Source organism: Sinocyclocheilus rhinocerous, unplaced genomic scaffold, assembly GCF_001515625.1.
Source record: "Sinocyclocheilus rhinocerous isolate Xijiao unplaced genomic scaffold, SAMN03320098_v1.1 scaffold701, whole genome shotgun sequence".
Lineage (NCBI taxonomy): Eukaryota > Metazoa > Chordata > Actinopteri > Cypriniformes > Cyprinidae > Sinocyclocheilus > Sinocyclocheilus rhinocerous.
Genome location: NW_015623472.1, coordinates 62,727 through 84,072, shown reverse-complemented (window position 1 = coordinate 84,072; position 21,346 = coordinate 62,727). Strand labels below are relative to the sequence as shown.

At 37.5% G+C, this 21,346-nt stretch overlaps 1 protein-coding gene across 2 annotated transcripts; it reads right to left on the bottom strand.

Moving 5' to 3' along the window:
- Window positions 1–3,738: 3,738 nt before the first annotated feature.
- Window positions 3,739–14,245, bottom strand: LOC107749150 (gastrula zinc finger protein XlCGF57.1-like). 2 transcript variants are annotated; one of them, XM_016564284.1, is made up of 3 exons: window positions 14,179–14,245; window positions 13,470–13,600; window positions 3,739–4,969 (listed from the first exon to the last, which is right to left on the bottom strand). In XM_016564284.1, the coding sequence occupies exons 1-3, from the start codon at window positions 14,235–14,237 to the stop codon at window positions 3,771–3,773; spliced, it is 1,389 nt and encodes a 462-aa protein (XP_016419770.1). In that variant the 5' UTR covers window positions 14,238–14,245; the 3' UTR covers window positions 3,739–3,770. The 2 variants fall into 2 exon arrangements, with proteins under 2 accessions (XP_016419770.1, XP_016419825.1); XM_016564339.1 differs by lacking the exon at window positions 14,179–14,245 and adding an exon at window positions 13,835–13,919.
- Window positions 14,246–21,346: the final 7,101 nt, after the last annotated feature.

Below are 21,346 nucleotides of genomic sequence, written 5' to 3'. Positions count from 1 at the left end.
TGGTCAAAAGCTGCACGATACTCAGACAAGCTCTGAATGGCGTTGTCCAGCAATGTCACAGCCTTCTGTATGTCAGCGTTTGTAGCTTGAAGCATTGTAGAAACAGCATACACACTCTCCAAAATTTGAGTCTGCAGAACCACTAGAATTTTTTTTTTCTTTTATCCCTGCTGCTTCATCACGCTCGTCCTTCTTATCACTTGTCAGAGATATTTTTGACAGTGCTTTCATTACGTCCACGTATCTGTACCGTATGGCAACAATGGATTCATATCTAGAGGACCAGCGGGTGGGACAAAGTTGCTTCAGTGTTACACCCGAATGAACTGAGGGCTCTGTGGAGTCAATGCCACTGAACATGGCCCACCTTTTAATACTGTGCCCAAAAAACACATACACGTTCAATGGTGTCATAGAACTGTGCCACTTCTGGAATGTTTGTTACTGCATCATTCAGCACTAGGTTCAGGTTATGTGCCGCACCATGTACACAAGTCACAAGTGGCTCTTTTTCCCTGATTCTGGCCTGCACTCCTGCATCAAGGCCATTTTTTGTAATGCTGTCGAGGATTTTGTGTTCCAGTTCACTTGCAGATGTGTCAGACGTTTTCTCAAATCCGAGAAAAGCTTCAGTTACTTTGATATCGATAGCAATGTCCATTGGGTTCCTCACTATGGTGACATATCTGTACACTTGACTAAGTTGGTCTTGCTTGGACAGGTCTTGTGTGGTATCCATAATAATTGAAAAAAATGGCGCTTGGTTGATTTCAGCCGTAATCTCCTGCTGAACACGCTGTGACAAAATATAAATGAGCTCATTTTGGATAGAGGGACTGAGGTATTTAATTGACCCCTTGGGCCTTTTGATCAGATCTTGCAGCACAGGGTCATAGGTTGCCAGCAGCTCAATAATGGCAAGGAAATTCCCACTGTTTGGCTGTCCCAAAATGTCTCCGTGTCCCCGGAACGCTAGGTTGCACAAAGCGAGTGTGAGTGTCACATTCACAATGTGCTCCAGCACCTGTCTCCAAAAAAGCGCCGCATCACGCATGTCCCTCTCCGACTGCGCATCAATGGTGCCATTAAGTTTCCACTGTTCATACACCTCACAGGCTTGAACATGAAACTGAGAGGACTCGTGTAGTTCAGTTTTTTCAGACAAATGCCCCCAATCTCTGACTCCCTTTACCCATGCATTACTGTAGTGCGGTGAACTATAATAAAACAATATTGGCCTTCTGGAAAGTATGTTCATTTACTGTACATGTACTCAGTATGAAGGCCACTGTCAAAGAAACCTGGGCTTCCATACCACCTCAGTAGTGCCACAAACTGATCACCTCCATGCCACGCCGAATTGGGGCAGTAATTAAAGCAAAAGGAGCCCCTGCCAAGTATTGAGTACATGTACAGTAAATTAACATACTTTCCAGAAGGCCAACAATTCACCAAAAATGTTTTTTTTATTGTCTTATGAAGTATTCTAATTTGTTGAGATAGTTAATTGGTGGGTTTTTGTTAAATGTGAGCCAAAATCATCACAATTAAAAGAACCAAAGACTTAAACGACTTGTGTCTGTGTGCATTGAATTTATTTAATACACGAGTTTCACAATTTGAGTTGAATTACTGAAATACATGAACTTTTCCACGACATTCTAATTTATTGAGATGCACCTGTATATAGTTGTTCAAAATAATAGCAGTGTTTAAAAAAATTGAGTAAAGCTCAAAATCCTTATAATAACTTTTATTTTAATACAAACAAATACACTGGGAACAGTGCACATTCTATTCTAAATCAAAACAAAGAAAAATGTATCAAATTTGTTACAACTACAGAAAGAAAAAGGAATATTAGGCTGTTCAAAGAAAATAGCAGTGTCTGCATTTTTCTTTACAAAGCCAAACATTTACTGTATAAACTGAAAAATGCTTGAAGATTCAGCTTTCTTGTAAATCATTGAACTAATATTTAGTTTTATAGCCACGGTTTCTGAGAACTGCTTCACATCTGTGTTGCATGGAGTCGACCAACTTCTGGCACCTGTGAACAGGAATTCCAGCCCAGGACGATTGCACTACATACCACAATTCCTCTGCATTTCTTGGTTTTGCCTCAGAAACAGCATTTTTGATGTCACCCTACAAGTTTTCTATTGGATTAAGGTCCGGAGATTGGGCTGGCCACTCCATAATGTTAATTTTGTTGGTCTGGAACCAAGATGCTGCTCACTTACTGGTGTGTTTGGGGTCGTTGTCTTGTTGAAACACCCATTTCAAGGGCATTTCCTCTTCGACATAAGGCAATATGACCTCTTTAAGTATTATGATGTACTCAATCTGATCCATGATCCCTGGAATGCGATAAATAGGCCCAACACCGTAGTATAAGAAACATCCCCATATCATGATGCTTGCGCCACCATGCTTTACAGTCTTCACAGTGTACTGTGGCTTAAATTCGGTGTTTGGGGGTCTGTGGCCCCTAGACCCAAAAAGAACAGGATCAAAAAAGGATCTTGCTTTCATCAGTCCACATAATATTGCACCATTTCTTTTTAGGCCAGTCAATGTGTTCTTTGGGATATTGTAACCTCTTCAGCAGGTGTCGTTTTTTTTTCAAAAATGGGACTTTGCGGGGGCTTCTTAAGTTGCCCATAGCTTGGCTTCACGTCTTCGTTACAGTACTCGCAGGTAACTTTACACTTTCTTTGATCACCCTGGAGCTGATCATTGGCTGAGTCTTTGCCATTTTGGTTATTCTTTGATCCATTTGAATGTTTTCTTCCACGTCTTTCTGGTTTTGGTTGCCATTTTAAAGCATTTGATATCATTTTAGCTGAGCAGCCTATGATTTTCTGCACTTCATGTTTTCCCTTCTCTAATCAACTTTTTAATCCAAGTACGCGGTTCTTCTGAACAATGTCTGGAATGACCCATTTTACTCAGATTTTCAGAGAGAAATGCACAGTACAACATTTGCTGCCTTTGTCCTTAAATAAGGGCCACTTGTTTGACACCAGTTTTTCACATTTATGATTTAACTCTCTAACTGAACTCCACACTGCTATTATTTTTAAACACGCCCTTATCAATTAATGATTCAATTACACAGAATCAGCAGCATGCATGTCATGACTGTTGGTTTTCTATTGCTCTACTACACTTACTAGTAAAATATCTGCCATGTAGAAATAAAATTTCTGACGAAAACAGTTATTAATCTGGTTAGTGATGGTGGACTGCTATTATTTTGAACACAACTGTATATATATATATATATATATATATATGGCGAGTGGTGACTTTTTTAACCGGGTATGCTGCGTGATAAGACCCATGTTGCACAGTGTGACATGCAATAATCTTATAGGATTGCTAAAATCGTTCAGTGTGTCTTGGGCTTAAGGCTTGCAGTGTGAACGTAGCCTGAAAGCCCATGAAAATGAAACCAAAACCAAGATTAATCATGAAAAAGCTAATGAAATGTCACCGTTTCAGTCAATAATTTCAGCCCTCCAAATTATTTTTGCTATTTCAGTCACCAAAATTTTAGTGGACAACTCTTTTTCTGGTGCCATTTTATACTGCAGAGCTATTTAAAACGATTTCTGGACAAAGAACACAAATAGGGTCTCACACATACACAACTTTTTCCAGGTGTATTTGTGTGATGGCAAAATTATTAGACATTATGGCACCTTCTTCCAGAGTGAATGTGCAGGTGATTTGTTTTTTTTTAATTGCTCCTTTTTCAAAACTTGTCATGCTGAAGAACATGTCAGTGTCTTTCCAGAATGAGTTTGCAAATGATCTTTCAAGTTTCTCTGATATTTGAAACTCATGTCACACTCGTGGCATGTGAAATGTCTCTCTCCAGTGTGAAGCCTCATGTGAATGTTAAGGTTTCCTTTAAGTGTGAAACTCTTTCCACATGGAAGGCAGGTGTAAGGCTTTTCTCCACTGTGAACTCTCATGTGAGTCCGAAGGTTTCCTCTAAATCTGAAACTCTTTCCACACTGAGGGCAGGTGAAAGCCTTCTCTCCAGTATGAATTCTCATGTGAATCTTTAGATTTGTCTTGTTTGAGCAAGTCTTTCCACAGTCATTGCACATGAAAGGCTTCTCTCCAGTGTGAGATTTTACATGATTTTTAAGGTGATTACTGTCTGTAAAACTCATTCTACACTGATGACATATAAAACTGAGAGGGAGAGCTCTTGAGTGAATAATCATGTGCTTTTTAATGGTTCCTTTATGTCTGAAATTCTTTCCACACTGATCACATGTAAATGGCTTCTCACCAGTGTGACTGTTCATGTGATACCTAAGGTTTGGTTTTGTTGTAAAGCTCCTTCCACACAGTTTGCAGATGTATGGCTTCTCTCCGGTGTGAGTTCTCATGTGCCTGTTAATGCTTCCTTGTTGACTGAAACGGTTTCCACACAGGGGGCATGTGTAAGGCTTCTCGCCTGTGTGGACATTCATGTGGCTTTTGAGGGTTCCTCTTTTAGTGAAACATTTTCCACACTGTTGGCAGGTGAAAGGCTTCTCTCCAGTGTGAATCCTCAAGTGGACTTTAAGGTTTCCATGTTCATTGAAATGTTTTCCACATTGTTTGCATGTATAAGGCTTCTCCCCAGTGTGAGTCCTCAAGTGGACTTTAAGGTTTCCTTGTTGATCGAAACTCTTTCCACATTGTTGACATGTATAAGGCTTCTCTCCAGTGTGAACTCTCATGTGGACTTTAAAGTTTCCATGCTGATTGAAAATCTTTCCACAGTGCTGGCAGGTGTAATGATCTCTAGTTTCAGTCTTTTTAGCTCTTTTTTGTGTGGAAGTCTTTTCTGTCTGAGTGCAACTAATTGATTTTTGTCCAGTTATGAAATCATGCTCTTTCTTATACTGATCTTCATCTTGCATTTCATCTAATACTTCACTCTCCTTTTTCAGCACCATCAGGTCTAGGGTGAAAAGAGACAAATACAAGTTAACCGCAATTTAAAAGCAACAGTAGAACAGACATTAAAAATTCCCCAAATCTGCCATTTATCCTGGAGATTCACAGTCCTGCAGAGTTTAGCTCCAACACACCTAATAAGTTGACCTTAAAGACCTTGATTCAGGAATGTTCAGTTAGAATTGGATTTAAAACTCTGCAGAGGCTGGTTTGCAAGGCTGAGCTTGACACTCCCGTTTAAATTATTAGAAATATGCAGACCTTTCAACAATGTTCAATTTTGCACAAAAAACAAACCGTAATTGTGAAGTAAAATTTTTTACACCCCATTGTAACACGGAAACTGTACTTCTTAAAGTTATCTCTGTTTTTCTAGAGCTATTGGATTTTCAACAACACTGACCACAACATTCTCTTGCATAGCTTGAGTTATATAGGCATTTGTAGATAATAATAATAGGATTAATGCCCTATCCATCTAACTGCTACCACTTTCTTTGTGTAAATGAAGAGATGTCTCATCAAACACAGTATGCAATGCCTCAGGGCTCGGTATTAAGTCCTCTGCTTTTCTCCTTGTATACGTTTTCCCTGAGAATACAATACGTTTCATGTCAATTACGAATAATCAGGAACTCACTGCGCCTTCAAACTAGCCCAAAAGAGGTGATACACCTATAGTTATGCTTGGGATTTTAGGGAAAACTTTTGAAATACTTAACATATATAGTTTTCTTACGTACACAAACCATCTGGGTTCACAAAATAATGATTAAACAGTTAATCACAATTGTGAGAAATTTACATTTCATCAGCATTACTGCACTTTCACAGAAGCACAACTCTAGAGAATGTGCAAGCAGGATTTGTTTTACCTCTAGTTTCCTGATTTATTGTGTTTATATCATTTGCATTACTATACTATCTACATTATGAACAATGGCAAAGCCTTAAGAAGCTTCTCTCAAAAGCTAAAACAGTAGATTTGGGATTGGTCTATAATGCATGGAATTTCACCATTCAAATCTAAAGCATTAGAAAAATAGTGTTCTCTCAACTATGTTCAGTTTTTGGCCTTTTGAGTCTTTATTATTAGGACAGTGCAGAGAAGACGGGACACAACAGGGAGAAGCAAGAGGGACAGGATGGTCAAAAGAACTTAAGCTGGGACTCAAATTCAGGTTGCTTGAGGCACATTGGCACCACAAGTGGGAGCTCTGCCAACTAGGCTATTGGTACAACACAACCATGTTCAGTGCCATTAATTCATTTACACGAAAAATTACAAATATTATCAGATTGTTTTAAATAATTTTTTGGAACATAGAAGTATAAGAAATGCTGGGGAAAAAATGCAATGACACATTTAAACAAAGGCAAACAACCAGTAGGTGTCAGCAAAAGACTGTTTTAATGAGAGAGTCATTCAGTCATTAATTCAACCGATTTGTTCAAATGGCTGATTCATTCAGAAATGAGGCAAGTGACAGGCTGTGTTTAAAATGGCACACTAGCTTACTGCACAGTACACGGTGCACACTGCCTACAATTTTTTTTTAAGAATAATGTGTGAAACAATACAATAGAATAATCAACAAATAATGTTTCAGAGTAGTAAGCTACAGTATTGTCACATGACAAACACCGGACATTAATTCATCACAGCTGTCAAGGTTGTAACCTAACAAATGAATGTGCCAACTGTTATTATTTTTTATTTATTTTTTTACAAAGGCTTGTTAATAAGGGTTTATACAAGTAAACAATGCTATATTGCCCAACTGAACTAATTTCATAATTAATGAACTTTAAATATTGAACAGAACTGAATCAACACTGAGCTGTCTTTAACTGAACAATTACATTTTTGGCAGTTACACTAAGTGGAAAAAGTTATATATTCTAGTTACATTGTGCAAATAATGATAAATTCTGTTAACACTAAAATAGCAGTATTTTCTTTAGCAACAGGCTGGCAGATACTTCAGTCTTGTGTACATTGTTTACATTCAATGTTATAGTATAATGTTTTATAATCATATTTATTAATATTATTAAATGGATGCCATCTTATTGGGACAAATTCATGCACAAATTTTTGGTGGCCAAGTTTCAGTGCTTCCCATTTGTTATTGACATTTGACACCTGTTCCTCCATAGTTTACTTCAGCTCACACGTATAAAAAATTGTAGCCGAGTTGGTAACCGTAAAACACATTGTTCGTCACTGTCACCATCAATGGAGGAGGGGCGGGACAAATACCAACCAACCATCATACTTGTACATCGACTGCCTACGACAATGGAGAAGTTAATATTACTGGTTACTGCTTTTTTATATTTGGGTGATTCTCACGAAACCATTAAAACACCACGGCACTAATGATTTTAAATATAAAACGTGTAATTTAGTAATATAAAAAAGCATCAGAATAAAGACAATACTGTTCTCTACCTTGCACAATGTGTAATTTCAACTTGAGAATTAATTATATTTCTATTTTACAGCATTTTCTGCTGAAATTCTCAATACCGCAATGCATCCGGCTGTGCTCAAATTGTGTTATGTTGTAATTTAAACAAATTAACAAAAATATTTAGAAAAAAAAAAAATACTGAATATTCATGTATAATAATAATGAAAAAAAAAGTAGGAAAATGACGTGTCCATGCCTGATGTTCTCATCCTCCGCAACATTTTTTAAGGACAGTTTTAACACACATACAGAATTTAAATAAAGTTTGATTTTGAGTGAAGCACATGGGCCAGTTACTTCAAGATGGCTACCAGGTAAGATCATCTCTTTATATTTCACCAGTTATATATTCTATTGTCAGAATGTTAACACGACATTTTGATTATTACCGAAACAGGAAGTTTTCTACATTTCGAAAATTGTTAGATTTACAATTTTTGTATGAAAATGTACTTTATTAAGGTCTAATTATATGCACTGAGAAAAAATTTGCAAAGCCATTATGGCTTCTCTATTGTTAGCAAAACATACCGAGGCACCTCATACTTCGCAACACCATTCTCATATACCACAACCATTTAAGGCCAGTTGCGGTAAAGATAACTTAGATTCTCATTCCCGAAACATAAGCATAATGTGTATGACTTTTAAATATCTCTTATGAATTTAATATTAATTTAAAATGTACTAACTGTTGATATTTTGCTTTATTATTTATTTCATTGTAGAAAGTCAGCAAGTGAGAGAAAAAAAGACCAGGTTGACAAAGTTCAGGGAAAAATTATAAAGCAACCCAGAACTGCTCGATGAGTACAGAAGGATGGAGAGCGAGAGGTTAGGTTTGGAGATGTTACAGCAGGTGTAATTTGCACTCTACAGTGTTAGGAAATGTACATGAGAGTACACACACACACAACCCTTCATACGGTGGTGAAATTCCTGCCACACTAAGGGTGTGTGACTCTTAAAGTGACAGCAGCCTAATAAATTTGCTGCACTCGGTCATTAATTTTAATTAAAAACAAACTTCAGAAGTTTAAATTGTTAATAATTTTGTTGTAATTTAATTAAATAATAAATAAAGTTATTTGTTCTTCTGTTTGTAATTTTAGTTTTTCTTGTTTACTTAATTTTTCAATTCATTTCAAAGACTAAAATTAAGCTCTACCCCACCACACAACTTCAGGCCCAGTATAGAACACACACACACACACGCACGCAAGCATCGAGTCTATACTATATGATCATGTGTACATAATTTATATGTAATATAATTTACAATCATACAATCATGGTAATTTAATATCATGCTTTCCGCTTCCAGGGGCCCGTTTCAGAAAGGAGGTTAAGTGAAAACTCTGAGTATGTTAACCCTGAAATGAGGGAAACTCTGACAAACCTCCCATTCTGAAATGGAAAACCCAAACCCGAGAAAGCAGGGTATGTCAAGCCCGTTTCTGAAAGAGAGGTAACTTGTACTCAGAGTCAGTTACCGTGGTAACTTACTCTATGAGTCGCAAGTTCCATCGTTACCAATACAGTTCAATGGAACAAACCACCATAGTTAGCTAACGATGCTTTTGGGAAATGCACCCCTGGTCAGGAGCAGGTTTTCTTCAGTAACCCCAGAGTTTCTTTCGGTCTCCTCCCCCTTTTTAAAGCGCAAGCGATGTTTAAATACTTAATTCATTCATGTACGCTGCAAAAATGCTTTTCTTACTAAGTATTTATTTTTCTTATATCAAGTACAAATATTAAAAAAATTCTTAAATCAAGATGGATTTTCTATATAAGAAAATGATACAAGATATTTAGTCTTGTTTCCTGGGGGGGAAACAAGACTTAATTTATCTAAATTAAGTGCATTTTACTTAAGTAAAATTATCTGCCAGTGTGCTAATAAAAATAATCTTAATGCAAATGGAAAACAAGATTATGCGGAGTGTCTATTTCTAAGTGCAAATTTACAGTAGCTCCGCCCTCCAATTCTCCCTTCGAAGTGCCCTCTGAAAGCATTAATCATGCCGATTGGAACGCAGCCTTAGTTTTGTTTGCGCGAAGAAAAGGTGAGTTTGTCAAGCGAGTATCTTTGTTAAAACATTCATAAAGACAAATTTCTCATATAACAATACTGGCAAAACAGTATGTTAAAGGTTTTCACTTATTAAGTGTTAACACTCAAATCACAGTATTTTTATAGTAAATGAATGTACCCAAATAAATTAACAAAAATGTATAAATAAGTGAGTGATTGTTGTTTTTACAGAATTAGAAGAAAGAATATTCTCTACAAATGTGTGTGTGTGCGTGCGTGTATGTATATAATTTATTGCGGAACAAATGAATGTTGCGTTATTACTCCACTCCTACGTAACGTCATTTCTATAGCGTAATTCGAGTCGAAGAAAAGAGAAAATAAAACCAAATGACTGTAGGTGGCGGTATATGCTCATTGCACCAGTCGGCTATTAGATCGAAGAAGTAGAACAACGTCATAACGACAGCTCAAACCAACGTGGTTTATACGATTGATTTGCGACACCGGTACCATGGTTTTTGTAAATAGCATCTAGAGCTATTTGCACTTAGCCTACTGTAAATAGGATCTATCGCTAAGAAAGTATGCTAATTCCACTTAGTGTAAATAGCCGCTGCCGTATTTTTCTTACCCTATTGGCAGATAATTTGTAAAATAAGAAAAATGCACTTAAATTATTATTATATATATTTTTTTGTCTGTGAGATACCATGAAAATTAATAGCCAATTAGTTCAATAACCTACCGTTCTGCCAGATTTCACCTGTGATATTATGACAGTGATAAGAATTAAACTTGTATTGCCTCTGAAGTATGCAGACGTCTTTTTGGCGGGAGCTGTTGCCATGGTGAATCATAACATTTCGGTCTCCTCCCCCTTTTTAAAGCGCAAGCGATGTTTAAATACTTAATTCATTCATGTACGCTGCAAAAATGCTTTTCTTACTAAGTATTTATTTTTCTTATATCAAGTACAAATATTAAAAAAATTCTTAAATCAAGATGGATTTTCTATATAAGAAAATGATACAAGATATTTAGTCTTGTTTCCTGGGGGGGAAACAAGACTTAATTTATCTAAATTAAGTGCATTTTACTTAAGTAAAATTATCTGCCAGTGTGCTAATAAAAATAATCTTAATGCAAATGGAAAACAAGATTATGCGGAGTGTCTATTTCTAAGTGCAAATTTACAGTAGCTCCGCCCTCCAATGTCACACAAGGTTAAATACGACGCGTGTGAATAATGGCTTCAGTGGTGTAGGCAGTAATGCGTTGGGCGCGGAGAGCTAGCTTGTGACACGATTGATCGGGTTCGAGTCCGGCTTTTGCCGAGATCCCATCTCAGAGTAAGTCAACTCAGAGTTCAAGTTTTAACTCCGAGTTGGTTGAACCTCCTTATTGAAACGGGCCCCAGGTATCAAAAACAAAAACAAACTGGCAAAATAAAGAAAACTGAAGAGCTGACTAAAAAGCAACATGAAAAGAGAAAAAAAAAAAAAAGTGTTGAAACAGGTTAAAGCTGTACTAGACAACACCATCTAGTGAGGAAGATGATTCACTTCAGCTTATTCAAGAAGCAAATTAAGTTCAAGAAGCTCCCCCAAAAGAACAGCCATTCTTGTCTCAGCAGCAGGGCTGGACTGGTAATCGGGCATACCGGAAACCCTTTTACCCGGCAGGCCAACGCACTTAAGGGGCCAACAGAATGTTTTGTTTTTTTTGCCAAGGACCATCACGCACGGACAGTGAGCAGCCAGTGGCCCATTGGTTTATCTCCTGTACTGACAGCGTAAACCACCCAATCACAACGCGCTATAGAGCGATTAAGTATTTTGCTCCGCCTATATAAAGATCGCTTCATGTATCTGCCAGTATAAAGTATAAATGGCATCTAATTATTATTTACACTTAAGAACTGCTACTTTTACATCATAAATAGAATATATCACTTTTTCACTAAGTGTAAATAGCATCTAGAACTATTTGCACTTAGCCTACTGTAAATAGGATCTATCGCTAAGAAAGTATGTTAATTCCACTTAGTGTAAATAGCCGCTGCCGTATTTTTCTTACCCTATTGGCAGATCATTTGTAAAATAAGAAAAATGCACTTAAATGATCGCATCACCCCAACTTCTTTCTCGTCGGCTTTTCCCACGTTTTCACAGCAGCATTATCAAGAACAGGCTTGCTCTGCGGTGACTGATGCGGGCCAAAGAGCCAGGCAGGAGGAGAAGAAGAGAGTAGTTGAATCGGTAAAGTGCTTGATAGGGACTGGCAACGGAGGCAGGCATCTAACCTATCCTAATGTGTGTGCGCGCCATGAGTGTAGAATACGAAAACACTTTTTAATAAAACGTAAATTCGTCTCCTGCGATTTTTTTGGGCAAGTCAAGTCAAGTGTGTTCATAGAGGTTTCCATGGGCCAATGTGAATAAATCTAGATTTAAATTTTAAAAAGACAATATTGTCGGACCTGACATTTTATTCTCATTCAAAACAACTAGATGCAATGATATATGTGGACCAAAAAAAATGCCGTTTTTTTTGTTGCAGTCCAGCCATGGTTTGTCCCTGTTAAAAAAAATATCCAGTTTCCAATTGTCTCAAATAAATCTATTTTAAAGGTTGACTGAACTTTTAAACGTAGACGTCAACATTAGAAATACGTAAATGTATAGTTCATTTAGTAGGAACAACTTTATGGCTTTTCATAGTCGTGGTGCACGCGCTAAACTCAAGAGTCAACCTACTCCGAGTACCTAGTACTCAGAGTACCTACTCAACCTAATTGTAACAGTTCTGTTTTGTTGCAAGTCACTATTAGAGTGAATAAGGTTTTCAATAAGTATAAATAACTGTATTGTGTACTGAATTCTCGGTTTGGTCTACACAAGTTAAAGTAACGGAGTATAATTATAATTTAAACTATTTTAATAATTGTAATTAAGTTCAACTAATAATCTACCACAGCCAGTAGTGCAGACGGACAGATGGATTTCTAGTACTTGGAACAAATTAGCCTATAATTAATAAAACATTTTATTTGTGAAGTGAATGGTCCATCTTAAAAAAGATCAGGGGCTTTTGGCAAAACATCAGGGGATTAAGCCCCCAAAGCCCCCCCCTCGCAACGCCACTGCGTTTAACCACCAATTGTGACCATTATTTAGCTTTAAGTAACAAACAGCTCTCACTCACAGCATCATATACAAGCAGAACACCTACAGTACCAGGATGATGAAGATGACAAAAGGGTGGACATGTCAGCAAGCCAATGATTGAATGATGAATCCCAAAAGAAACTCCGAAAAAGAAAGTAAAGCTGCTAGAATGGCCCAACCAATCACCTGACTTGAATCCAATAGAAAATAAGAACTAAAGATCAGAGTTCATAGAAGAGGCCCACAGAACCTTCAAGATTTGAAGACTGTTTGTGTGGAAGAATGGGCCAAAATCACAGCTGAGCAATGCATACGACTAGTTTCTCCTACAGGAGGCGTCTTGAAAAAGCTGTCATTACCAACAAAGGCTTTTGTCTTTGCAACTTTGCAGATCTTCTTTATGCACCAAGAGCTTGTAACACTCCAAAGAGAAAGGAAAAATTTTAAATTGATTTCAGTAGTTCAATACTTTCCCCCCCCCGTCATTCCATTTTATTACACATAACTTAATTTCTGAACTTATTTGTTTGGTTTTCTTTGTATGTGTGGATTACTTGGTTTGTTACCGACATCTGGTGAAAGTTTCAAGTCAACAGCACCTTTAGAAATATATTTACTGAGAAAAATGGTGATGTTTTCAATACTTATTTTACCCGCTGTAGATAGATATCAGCTGCATTAACATTTGTCTGTTCACATGAGGCGACCCACTCAATGTCAAATAAAACTGCTCATATGACATTCTTCAATAACTTCATTAATTTCTGTAGAGACTGACATTTTAAAAAGGAACCGAGTTCAGCTTCGAAGAAGAAAACCAACCTGTTTGTTCCTCCGTATCTTCTTGTTTCAGACTGAATACTTCTTCAATCCTCAAGTCTTCACTCTCCTCTTTAATAAACGCCATCTTTATAATCTCAGGAGTTATTCCTCTGTGTTTCGGACACTTTGTCCTGTTTAAGATCAGAATAATTAACAAAAATAAATGCAAACTGTATCTCAGGGTGCACCTTAATCAGTCAGAATGAGATGTAATTGGGGTGTAATTAGCCAAAACACTCATATTTAAGCATTTCTGATTTAGTTTTTGTATTGATTAATAGGTTATATTTTAATGATTTAATTGGCTATTGATTTGCAGTAGCCCCCACCACACAATGTTAGTTTGTTGATTTCGTTGTATTTACATTGTTTTGCCCAGAGTGTGTCTTCACTCGAGCTTCAAGTGGATCTCTTTTTTTTTTTGATTCAGTGGTGGTTCATTTGACTCGGAGTTTCAAAAAGCTCTGTTATCCTTCACGAATGTTTACGATGAACTGATTCTCGAAATGAGAAGCACCTCGTTTGTTAAACATGCGCAGATATACGCTTTATTCCGGAAAAACAATTACGTTTATTAAAGTTAGATAACGCATTACACCGTTTTATTCAATTAAGATGATTATTTGACAGTTATTATAAAAGTTGTAAAACAGAAAAAACAGTTTGCATCGATTTAAACCATTTAAATGCTGGGGAAAAAAACACAAACCTTTCTAGAGTCGAGTCCCGACAGATGCAGGGGCGCGGCGCAGCCTTATGATGCCACATCGTCAGGCCAAAATAAAAGTCCTGCTGTCTTAAAGGGATAGTTCACCCCAAAATGAAAATTCTGTCATCATTTACTCACCCTCATGTCGTTCCAAACCTGTATGAGCTGCTTTCTTATGTTGAACACAAAAGAAGATGTTTTGAAGATTGCTGGTAATCAATCAGTTGGTGGTTGCCATTGACTTCCAAAGTAAGAAAAAAAAAAAAAATTCCTTTTTAAAATGTCAGTCTCTACAGAAATTAATTAAATTATTGAAGAATGTCATATGAGCAGTTTTATTAATATTTGAATGCATTTTGGTTTTGTGTTATTTATTACCATATTGGCCCAAATATAAGACGACCCTGATTATAAGACGACCCGCCTTTTTCCAGATGTACCTTTTGGAAAAAGGCTTTTTAAAAACCAAATCTTGTTTTTTCTCAGTAAAACACATTTAGTCTTCAATTATTTTCATATTGCATATTTTTCCTATTTTAATTTTTGTTTTGAAAGTATGGTAAAAACTGGTCAAATGTACCAACAATCACATTTAAAACATATACACTTTTTGAAAACAAAAAAACCGGTAGCCCATCTGAATTAGGACGCACACTCGTTTTATGCGTATTTGGCGCCACCTATTGTTGTGGGTGTATTATTGACATGTCGAAGTCTAGACCCTGAATATAAGACGACCGCGTTTTTTCAGATGTATTTCCAAGAAAAAAACATCGTCTTGTATTTGGGTCAATACAGTAATTATAGACGCCCGAGAAGAGAGGAAGTTGCTAGTGTTACGTCCCAGGACACATTTCTTATGTTTAATTCCCTGTTTACATCTGTGATGTATGTGGTCACCATTTATTTATTTATTTGGTGCAATGTGGTTGTACTTTGTTTTCTTTGTTTTGCTTTGTGTTGTCTTGTACTCCCTCCCTGGTTGTTCTCTCTCTGCCATTCCTTCAGCCAGGTATAGACATCAGCTGTGCCTAATTAAAACCAAGCTTTGGGGGTGACCTGATTGGTTGACGAGATGGGAGCTGGTGGATAAAGCTGAGGTGGAAAGCCAGGAAGCTGAGAGAGTATTTGTACAATTACGGATGCCAAAATTACATAAGTGGACTTTGACGATTAATTGCTGCTTTGAACGATTATGTTATTCTGCATGCTTTAAGATGCTTTTTTTCTTTCTACATGCCATCTTAAGGGTTTTTCCATTGTTTTAATATAACACCATGCATATTTTTAACTTATAAGAAACCAATCCAATGTATAGTTGACATTTGAGGCTAAATACTATAGAAAAGCAATAAAAAAAATTCAGTGTTTTCAGCTTGTTTATTTTCATATAAAAATATGGCATGCAGTTGCTTCAAACAAAAGGTGTAAACATCATTTATTTAATCGTAATTAATAATCGCAATTACAATTTCAAAGGAATAATCAACAATTATGATTTTTGTCATAATCGTGTAGCCCTAGTCTATACCAAACGCAGAAATGTGAATGTGATTTTTGTAAATCCCTTTTTGTGTCTTAGGCACAAACGCTCAATAAATCTAAAGTTTATTTCTTTGAGGTACTACTATAATATAAATGCTTACATATATTTCATACAATTTATATTTGGGGGGTTTAAAGGGTTAGTTCACCCAAACATATAAATTCAGTCATTATCTGCTTGCCTCCGCGCTGTTCAAACCTCGTGTTTTTTTTCTGAACACAAAAGGTGATTTTGGTCAATTTTGTCCTGCTGGTTTCTGTTCATACAATATCAGTCGATGGAGCCGGACTTACAGAAGCTTCATTACATTATGTGATGATGCTTTTGAAGCTTCTGAAACTCAGGTTTCATTGACTGATGTTGTTTGAACAGAAACCAGCAGAACAAACTTGACCAAACTCACATCCTCAGTGTCTTTTGGTGTTTCTCTAGATGCTCTCGCTGGCTCTGGGGTCACTGATGATGAAGAGCTGGTCCAGATGAGACAGTAAGAGCAGGTGGAGTGATGGAGCGTCTCATTCATGGCACTCGACCATTTTTCCAGGATGCTGCTGTGTACTTCTCCATCCTCACTGCTCACACCAGTCTGCATACATTTCAGATCCTGCGAAGACGCACAAACACAATACAAAGCAGTCATTTTAACAGCACAATGTCATTTGATTTCTGTATTAGAAGTAACAAAATTATCTTCATTTATATTGTTGTTTCAGGTTTTCCTTTTTTCCAAAAATGTCACCTGCTCCACCACAAAAGCTCTGCATCAAATGCACAGAAATCAGGAATAGAAAAAGTGCTGTAATATCTCCGTTTGAAATTACAATAATTAAAATAAACTACAACTTAACATTTAAAAGATGTTTTATTCATTTCTGTAAGTGTACTCACTCAAAGCCTTTAATGGCAGCATTCCTTCATCAATCACTCTGCAGCGGATAAACACACGTGTGTCTCATCTGTCCCTGTATCATCCAGACAAGAGTCAAGTTACCTCTGCGATTTATCTGCTTAATACATGTTGAGGTAGTTGTTGATGTGTTAACTCACTTTTTACCCAACACGTTGTTCCTCAATTTATCAGTAGTACTAATGGACAAATGAAATAGATAACCAAGTTACTCTATGTAGATTTGTTTATTAACATTACTTACATTCATCTAAAGCAGTGTTATCAACAGTGAATTCAAAAAAAAAAAAAAGCCTAAATGTCTTTCTTGAATATATGTGGATTATTATTCTGTTTTAACAATTATTAGCTATATGTATTATTTGTTTTTATTTTCTTCTTTTCATTTTACTATTATTATTGTTATTATTATTATTATTATTATATGATTTAAAAAAGCATGTCACTGAAAGTGACTGGACTGTTGTAATATTATCACTAGTTTCCCAGAGAGACGGTGAAAAAAACCAAAAAAAAAACCCATGTTAAGTGGAAATTATATATAAATGTTTAAGAAATGCAACGGTTACAAAATTAAAGTTTGAATGTCAAATGTGTAACTTATCGCAAACAACAGCCAATCAGCAAACAGCAGCCAATCAGCAACTAAGCAGAGTTCTTAATTCCAATGGAGAACAGAAACAATTTAATGGACAAACGACCACTTATGATTTTAACTTTCGAAGTAAATTGGCTACATTGCTTTTAAAGTTAGTGTGAGCCCTGCTGCTTGGTGTTTTTCTGCCAGTTTCTTCACTGCTGGTTGCAGAGAAGTCAGTTTCAGTCGTAGCCCGCATGAGGCATGCGAGTCCAAGCGATTGCGGTACTTAGACTGCATGTGGATGATCCTGCTCAACGAGATATGTTGTTGGGAAAGCGAAAATCAACAGCCTCGTTCCCTTTCGATACTTCACTCGTACTGCGTCTTGCTTAAGACGCATATGGGAAAAAAGCCTTTTTTCAGCGGAGCTGCACGAGCCTATGGCGATGAAGCCCGCCAGAATGGGTGGGGCATCTGGCTATATAAGCGGGCACTCGCCACAGGATTCTCAGATTTATTTTCTTCCTTCAAAAAGACTGCACAGAGCCTAGGGCGACGAAGCCCGCCAAAGCCCGCCAGAATGGGTGGGGCATCTGGCTATATAAGCGGGCACTCGCCACAGGATTCTCAGATTTATTTTCTTCCTTCAGCGACGACTCTACGTTCATCGCTGATCCTGAAAGCCTGTTTGCCGTTGACACGCCTTCGCAGCTGGAATCGGGACCTCTCAGCACAGCTGACCTGCTTCTCCGCCGCTACAGTGACACAGCAGTTCTGGTCCGTTTCCCCTGCCGCCATCCGGCTATTCTAAAAGAGCTTATTTCTAGCAGGTAAGCCCTAAAAGAGCAAATTCTAGCAACGTTGTTGCAAATGTCGCTCTGCGAATGTGGCTCGTGCAGGGAAACTTGCATGATACAGAAGAGCAATGAGTATGTATCTGTCTGGGCAGACCCCACGCAGAGACTGCGCTCTCACTGAGATGGCATGCTCACTCACAAACTGCACGGCCATTGGTTTGTGCGGTGTTTAAAAAACGAACCAATGGCTCGGCAGCAGAGCTGCACGAGCCTATGGCGACGAAGCCCGCCAGAATGGGCGGGGCATCTGGTTATATAAGCGGGCGCTCGCCATAGGATTCTCAGATTTCTTCTCCTTCAGCGACAACTACGCTCATCGTTGATACTGAAAGCCTGCACTGTGACTGCAGTGGAGTCATTCAGGTTCCTGGGCACCACAATCTCTCAGGTCCTGAAGTGGGACACTCACATTGACTCCATTGTGAAAAAGGCCCAGCAGAGGTTGTATTTCCTTCGCCAGCTGAGGAAGTTCAACCTGTCACAGGAGCTGCTGAAACAGTTCTACTCTGCTATTATTGAATCCATCCTCTGCACTTCAATAATTGTCTGGTTCAGCTCAGCTACCAAAACTGACCTCAGAAGACTACAGAGTGTAGTCCGGACTGCTGAGCGAATCATTGGTACAGCCCTCCCTTCTCTCCAAGAACTGTACTTATCCAGAGTGAGCAAAAGGGCTGGCAAAATCACTCTGGACCCCTCACATCCAGCACACTCCCTCTTTAAACTGTTGCCATCTGGTCGACGCTACAGAGCACTGAGCACCAGAACGACCAGACACAGGAACAGTTTCTTCCCTCAGGCAATCCATCTCATGAACACTTTGACAATACCTGTGGAACACACAACACTATTTATACACTCATACACATATTTATCTAACACACACACTTAGTCTACACCTCAAATTTGCACATAATATACCTGTACATACAAAACTGTCTTATTGTAATATACCTGCACATACAATTGTCAATTTATATATTTTTATTTCTTATTTACTTGTTCTATTTATTTTAATTATTATTATTTTATTATCTGTGTTTTTGTACTGTCGCTGTCATTCTGTTGCACTGCGGAAGCTTTTGTCATGAAAATAATTACAATGTTAAACACAGATTTTAAAATGTTAGCAAAGGTTTTAGCAAACAGGTTAAAGTAGGTAATGCCAAGCATAATTCAAACAAATCAAGCATACAGTATAAAAGGTAGGGACATAGCGGACATCACAATGAGTATAAGGGACATGCTATGGTACATGAAGTAGAAAAACGAAGATGGTTATATAATTAGTCTAGATTTTGAAAAAGCTTTCAGCAGAGTAGAACGATGTTTTATGAGAAGTTTTAGGCGCTTGGGGAACAACAGTTCAATACGATCCACAAGGGAGAGAAAATATTTTAAATCAACCTCTGAGTGGGATGAAAATGTAATGGAGTGGAACAGAGTGGTGATTATTGGATGGGAAAAGAAGTGTCAAAACAAAAGGTTTATAAATCTGTGTTAAAGGGGTCATATGATGCGATTTAAATTTTTCCTTTTTCTTTGAAGTGTTACAAGCTCTTGGTGCATAAAGAAGATCTGTAAAGTTGCAAAGACTAAAGTCTCAAATCCAAAGAGATATTCTTTATAAAAGTTAAGATTCAGCCACGCCTACCTAAAACGCCTCATTCTAACACGCCCCCCCCCATGTCTATGAGCTTTGTAAAAATCAACGTTTCAGAAAGGCGGGGCATAGAGGAGAAACAATAATGTACATTATGTGTAAAATAATGTGTTTTTGTAACCTTAAACCACAAACACATTTCATTACACCAAATACACAAAATAATGTTCTTTTTAGCAGCATCATATGACCCCCCTTTAAAGGTAAAGCCTAACTTTGAAAAAGCTAAAAGACATTTAATCAGAGGTGGACAAAGTACACAACTCCATTACTTAAGTGAAAGTACAGATACTGCTGGTCAAATATTACTCCATTACAAGTAAAAGTTGTAAAGACAGATTTTTACTTAAAGTACTTTTTACTTGAGTACCAAAAGTAAATTTCCTTTTTTATGTCAATGCACTGTTTTATTATTGTTGTATGTAATACAGTGCCTTGCGAAAGTATTCATACCCTTTCATTCTTTTTCAGGTTTTTTGTTATGTTGCTGCCTTATGTTAATAAACTGCTTTAAAGTACTTTTTTCCCACATCAATCTGCACTCCATACACCATATTGACAAAGCAAAAACAGAATTGCCACAAATTCGTAAATGTATTAAAAATAAACTGTAATAAGTACATTGCATAAGTAATCACTAATACAACTAATATTCACTAATTAACTAAATATTTAGTGGAAGCACCTTTACAGCCTCAAGTATTTTTTTGTTTGATGCGACAAGGTGAACCTGCCCAGTCTGAGCGTCTGAATGCTCTGGACTGGGTTTTCATTAAGGCTATCTCAATATTTTGGTGCATTGAGCTTCTTCTTCTACTCTGATGAGCCCCTCAGTCCCTGCCGCTGAAAAACAGCCCCACAGCATGAGGCTGCTACCACCACACTTTACTTTTGGGATGGTACTCTGCAGGCGATGAGCAGTGCCTGGTTTCCTTCAAACATGATGCTTGGAAATAAGGTTCTTTCCAAATCATACCCATTCAATTGAATTTGTACAAGTCTACTCATCTATCTATGTGTAGCCATTCATCCACATTTGAACAGAGTGGACAGTGAAATTGCTGTAAATATAGACTGCTAAGGAAGAAAATAAAAAATTAAACCCGTTTTAAAACCCAGCAACACAACTGTAGTTGTATAACTTTACAACAGCAACACTGCTTTAACAAAAAAGCAAAACAGCAAGACTTATTTGCAGGTATATGGCGGGCAAAAACACAAGAATAGTCCTAGGGCTAGCGTAGGTCACCGATCAGCAGACAGAATCACAGGGGCGAGACGAGAGGGAGAAAGCCAAGAAAACAGGCAAAGATCAAAACCGCAAAAACAGGCAAGGCAAGGCAAGGAAAACACGGAGACTCGGAAAGGGATACAGGCTAAACAATACTCAGCAGAGAAATGTGGTTAGAGTGGGTGTTATATAGTGAATGAGGTAATTAGAAACAGCTGTGTGCAATGAGTGCAATCAGGGCAGTGTGCAAATTGTGCAAAGCATGATGGGAAATGTAGTCCGGGGTGCTATGCAACAGTTTGTGTAGTGCGAGAGTCAATGTAAATGGAAAGGGTGACATCTGGTGGTGAATAAACAGAAGTCCATGGACTGAATTCGTGACAG

Coding starts and splice junctions, on each gene's coding strand:
- LOC107749150 (XM_016564284.1), bottom strand. CDS start 14,237: ATGTGGCATCATAAGGCTGCGCCGCGCCCCTGCATCTGTCGGGACTCG. Junction 13,601..14,178: donor CGGGACTCGACTCTAGAAAG/GTTTGTGTTTTT, acceptor GATCTTAAACAG/GACAAAGTGTCCGAAACACA. Junction 4,970..13,469: donor AGATACGGAGGAACAAACAG/GTTGGTTTTCTT, acceptor TTTTCACCCTAG/ACCTGATGGTGCTGAAAAAG.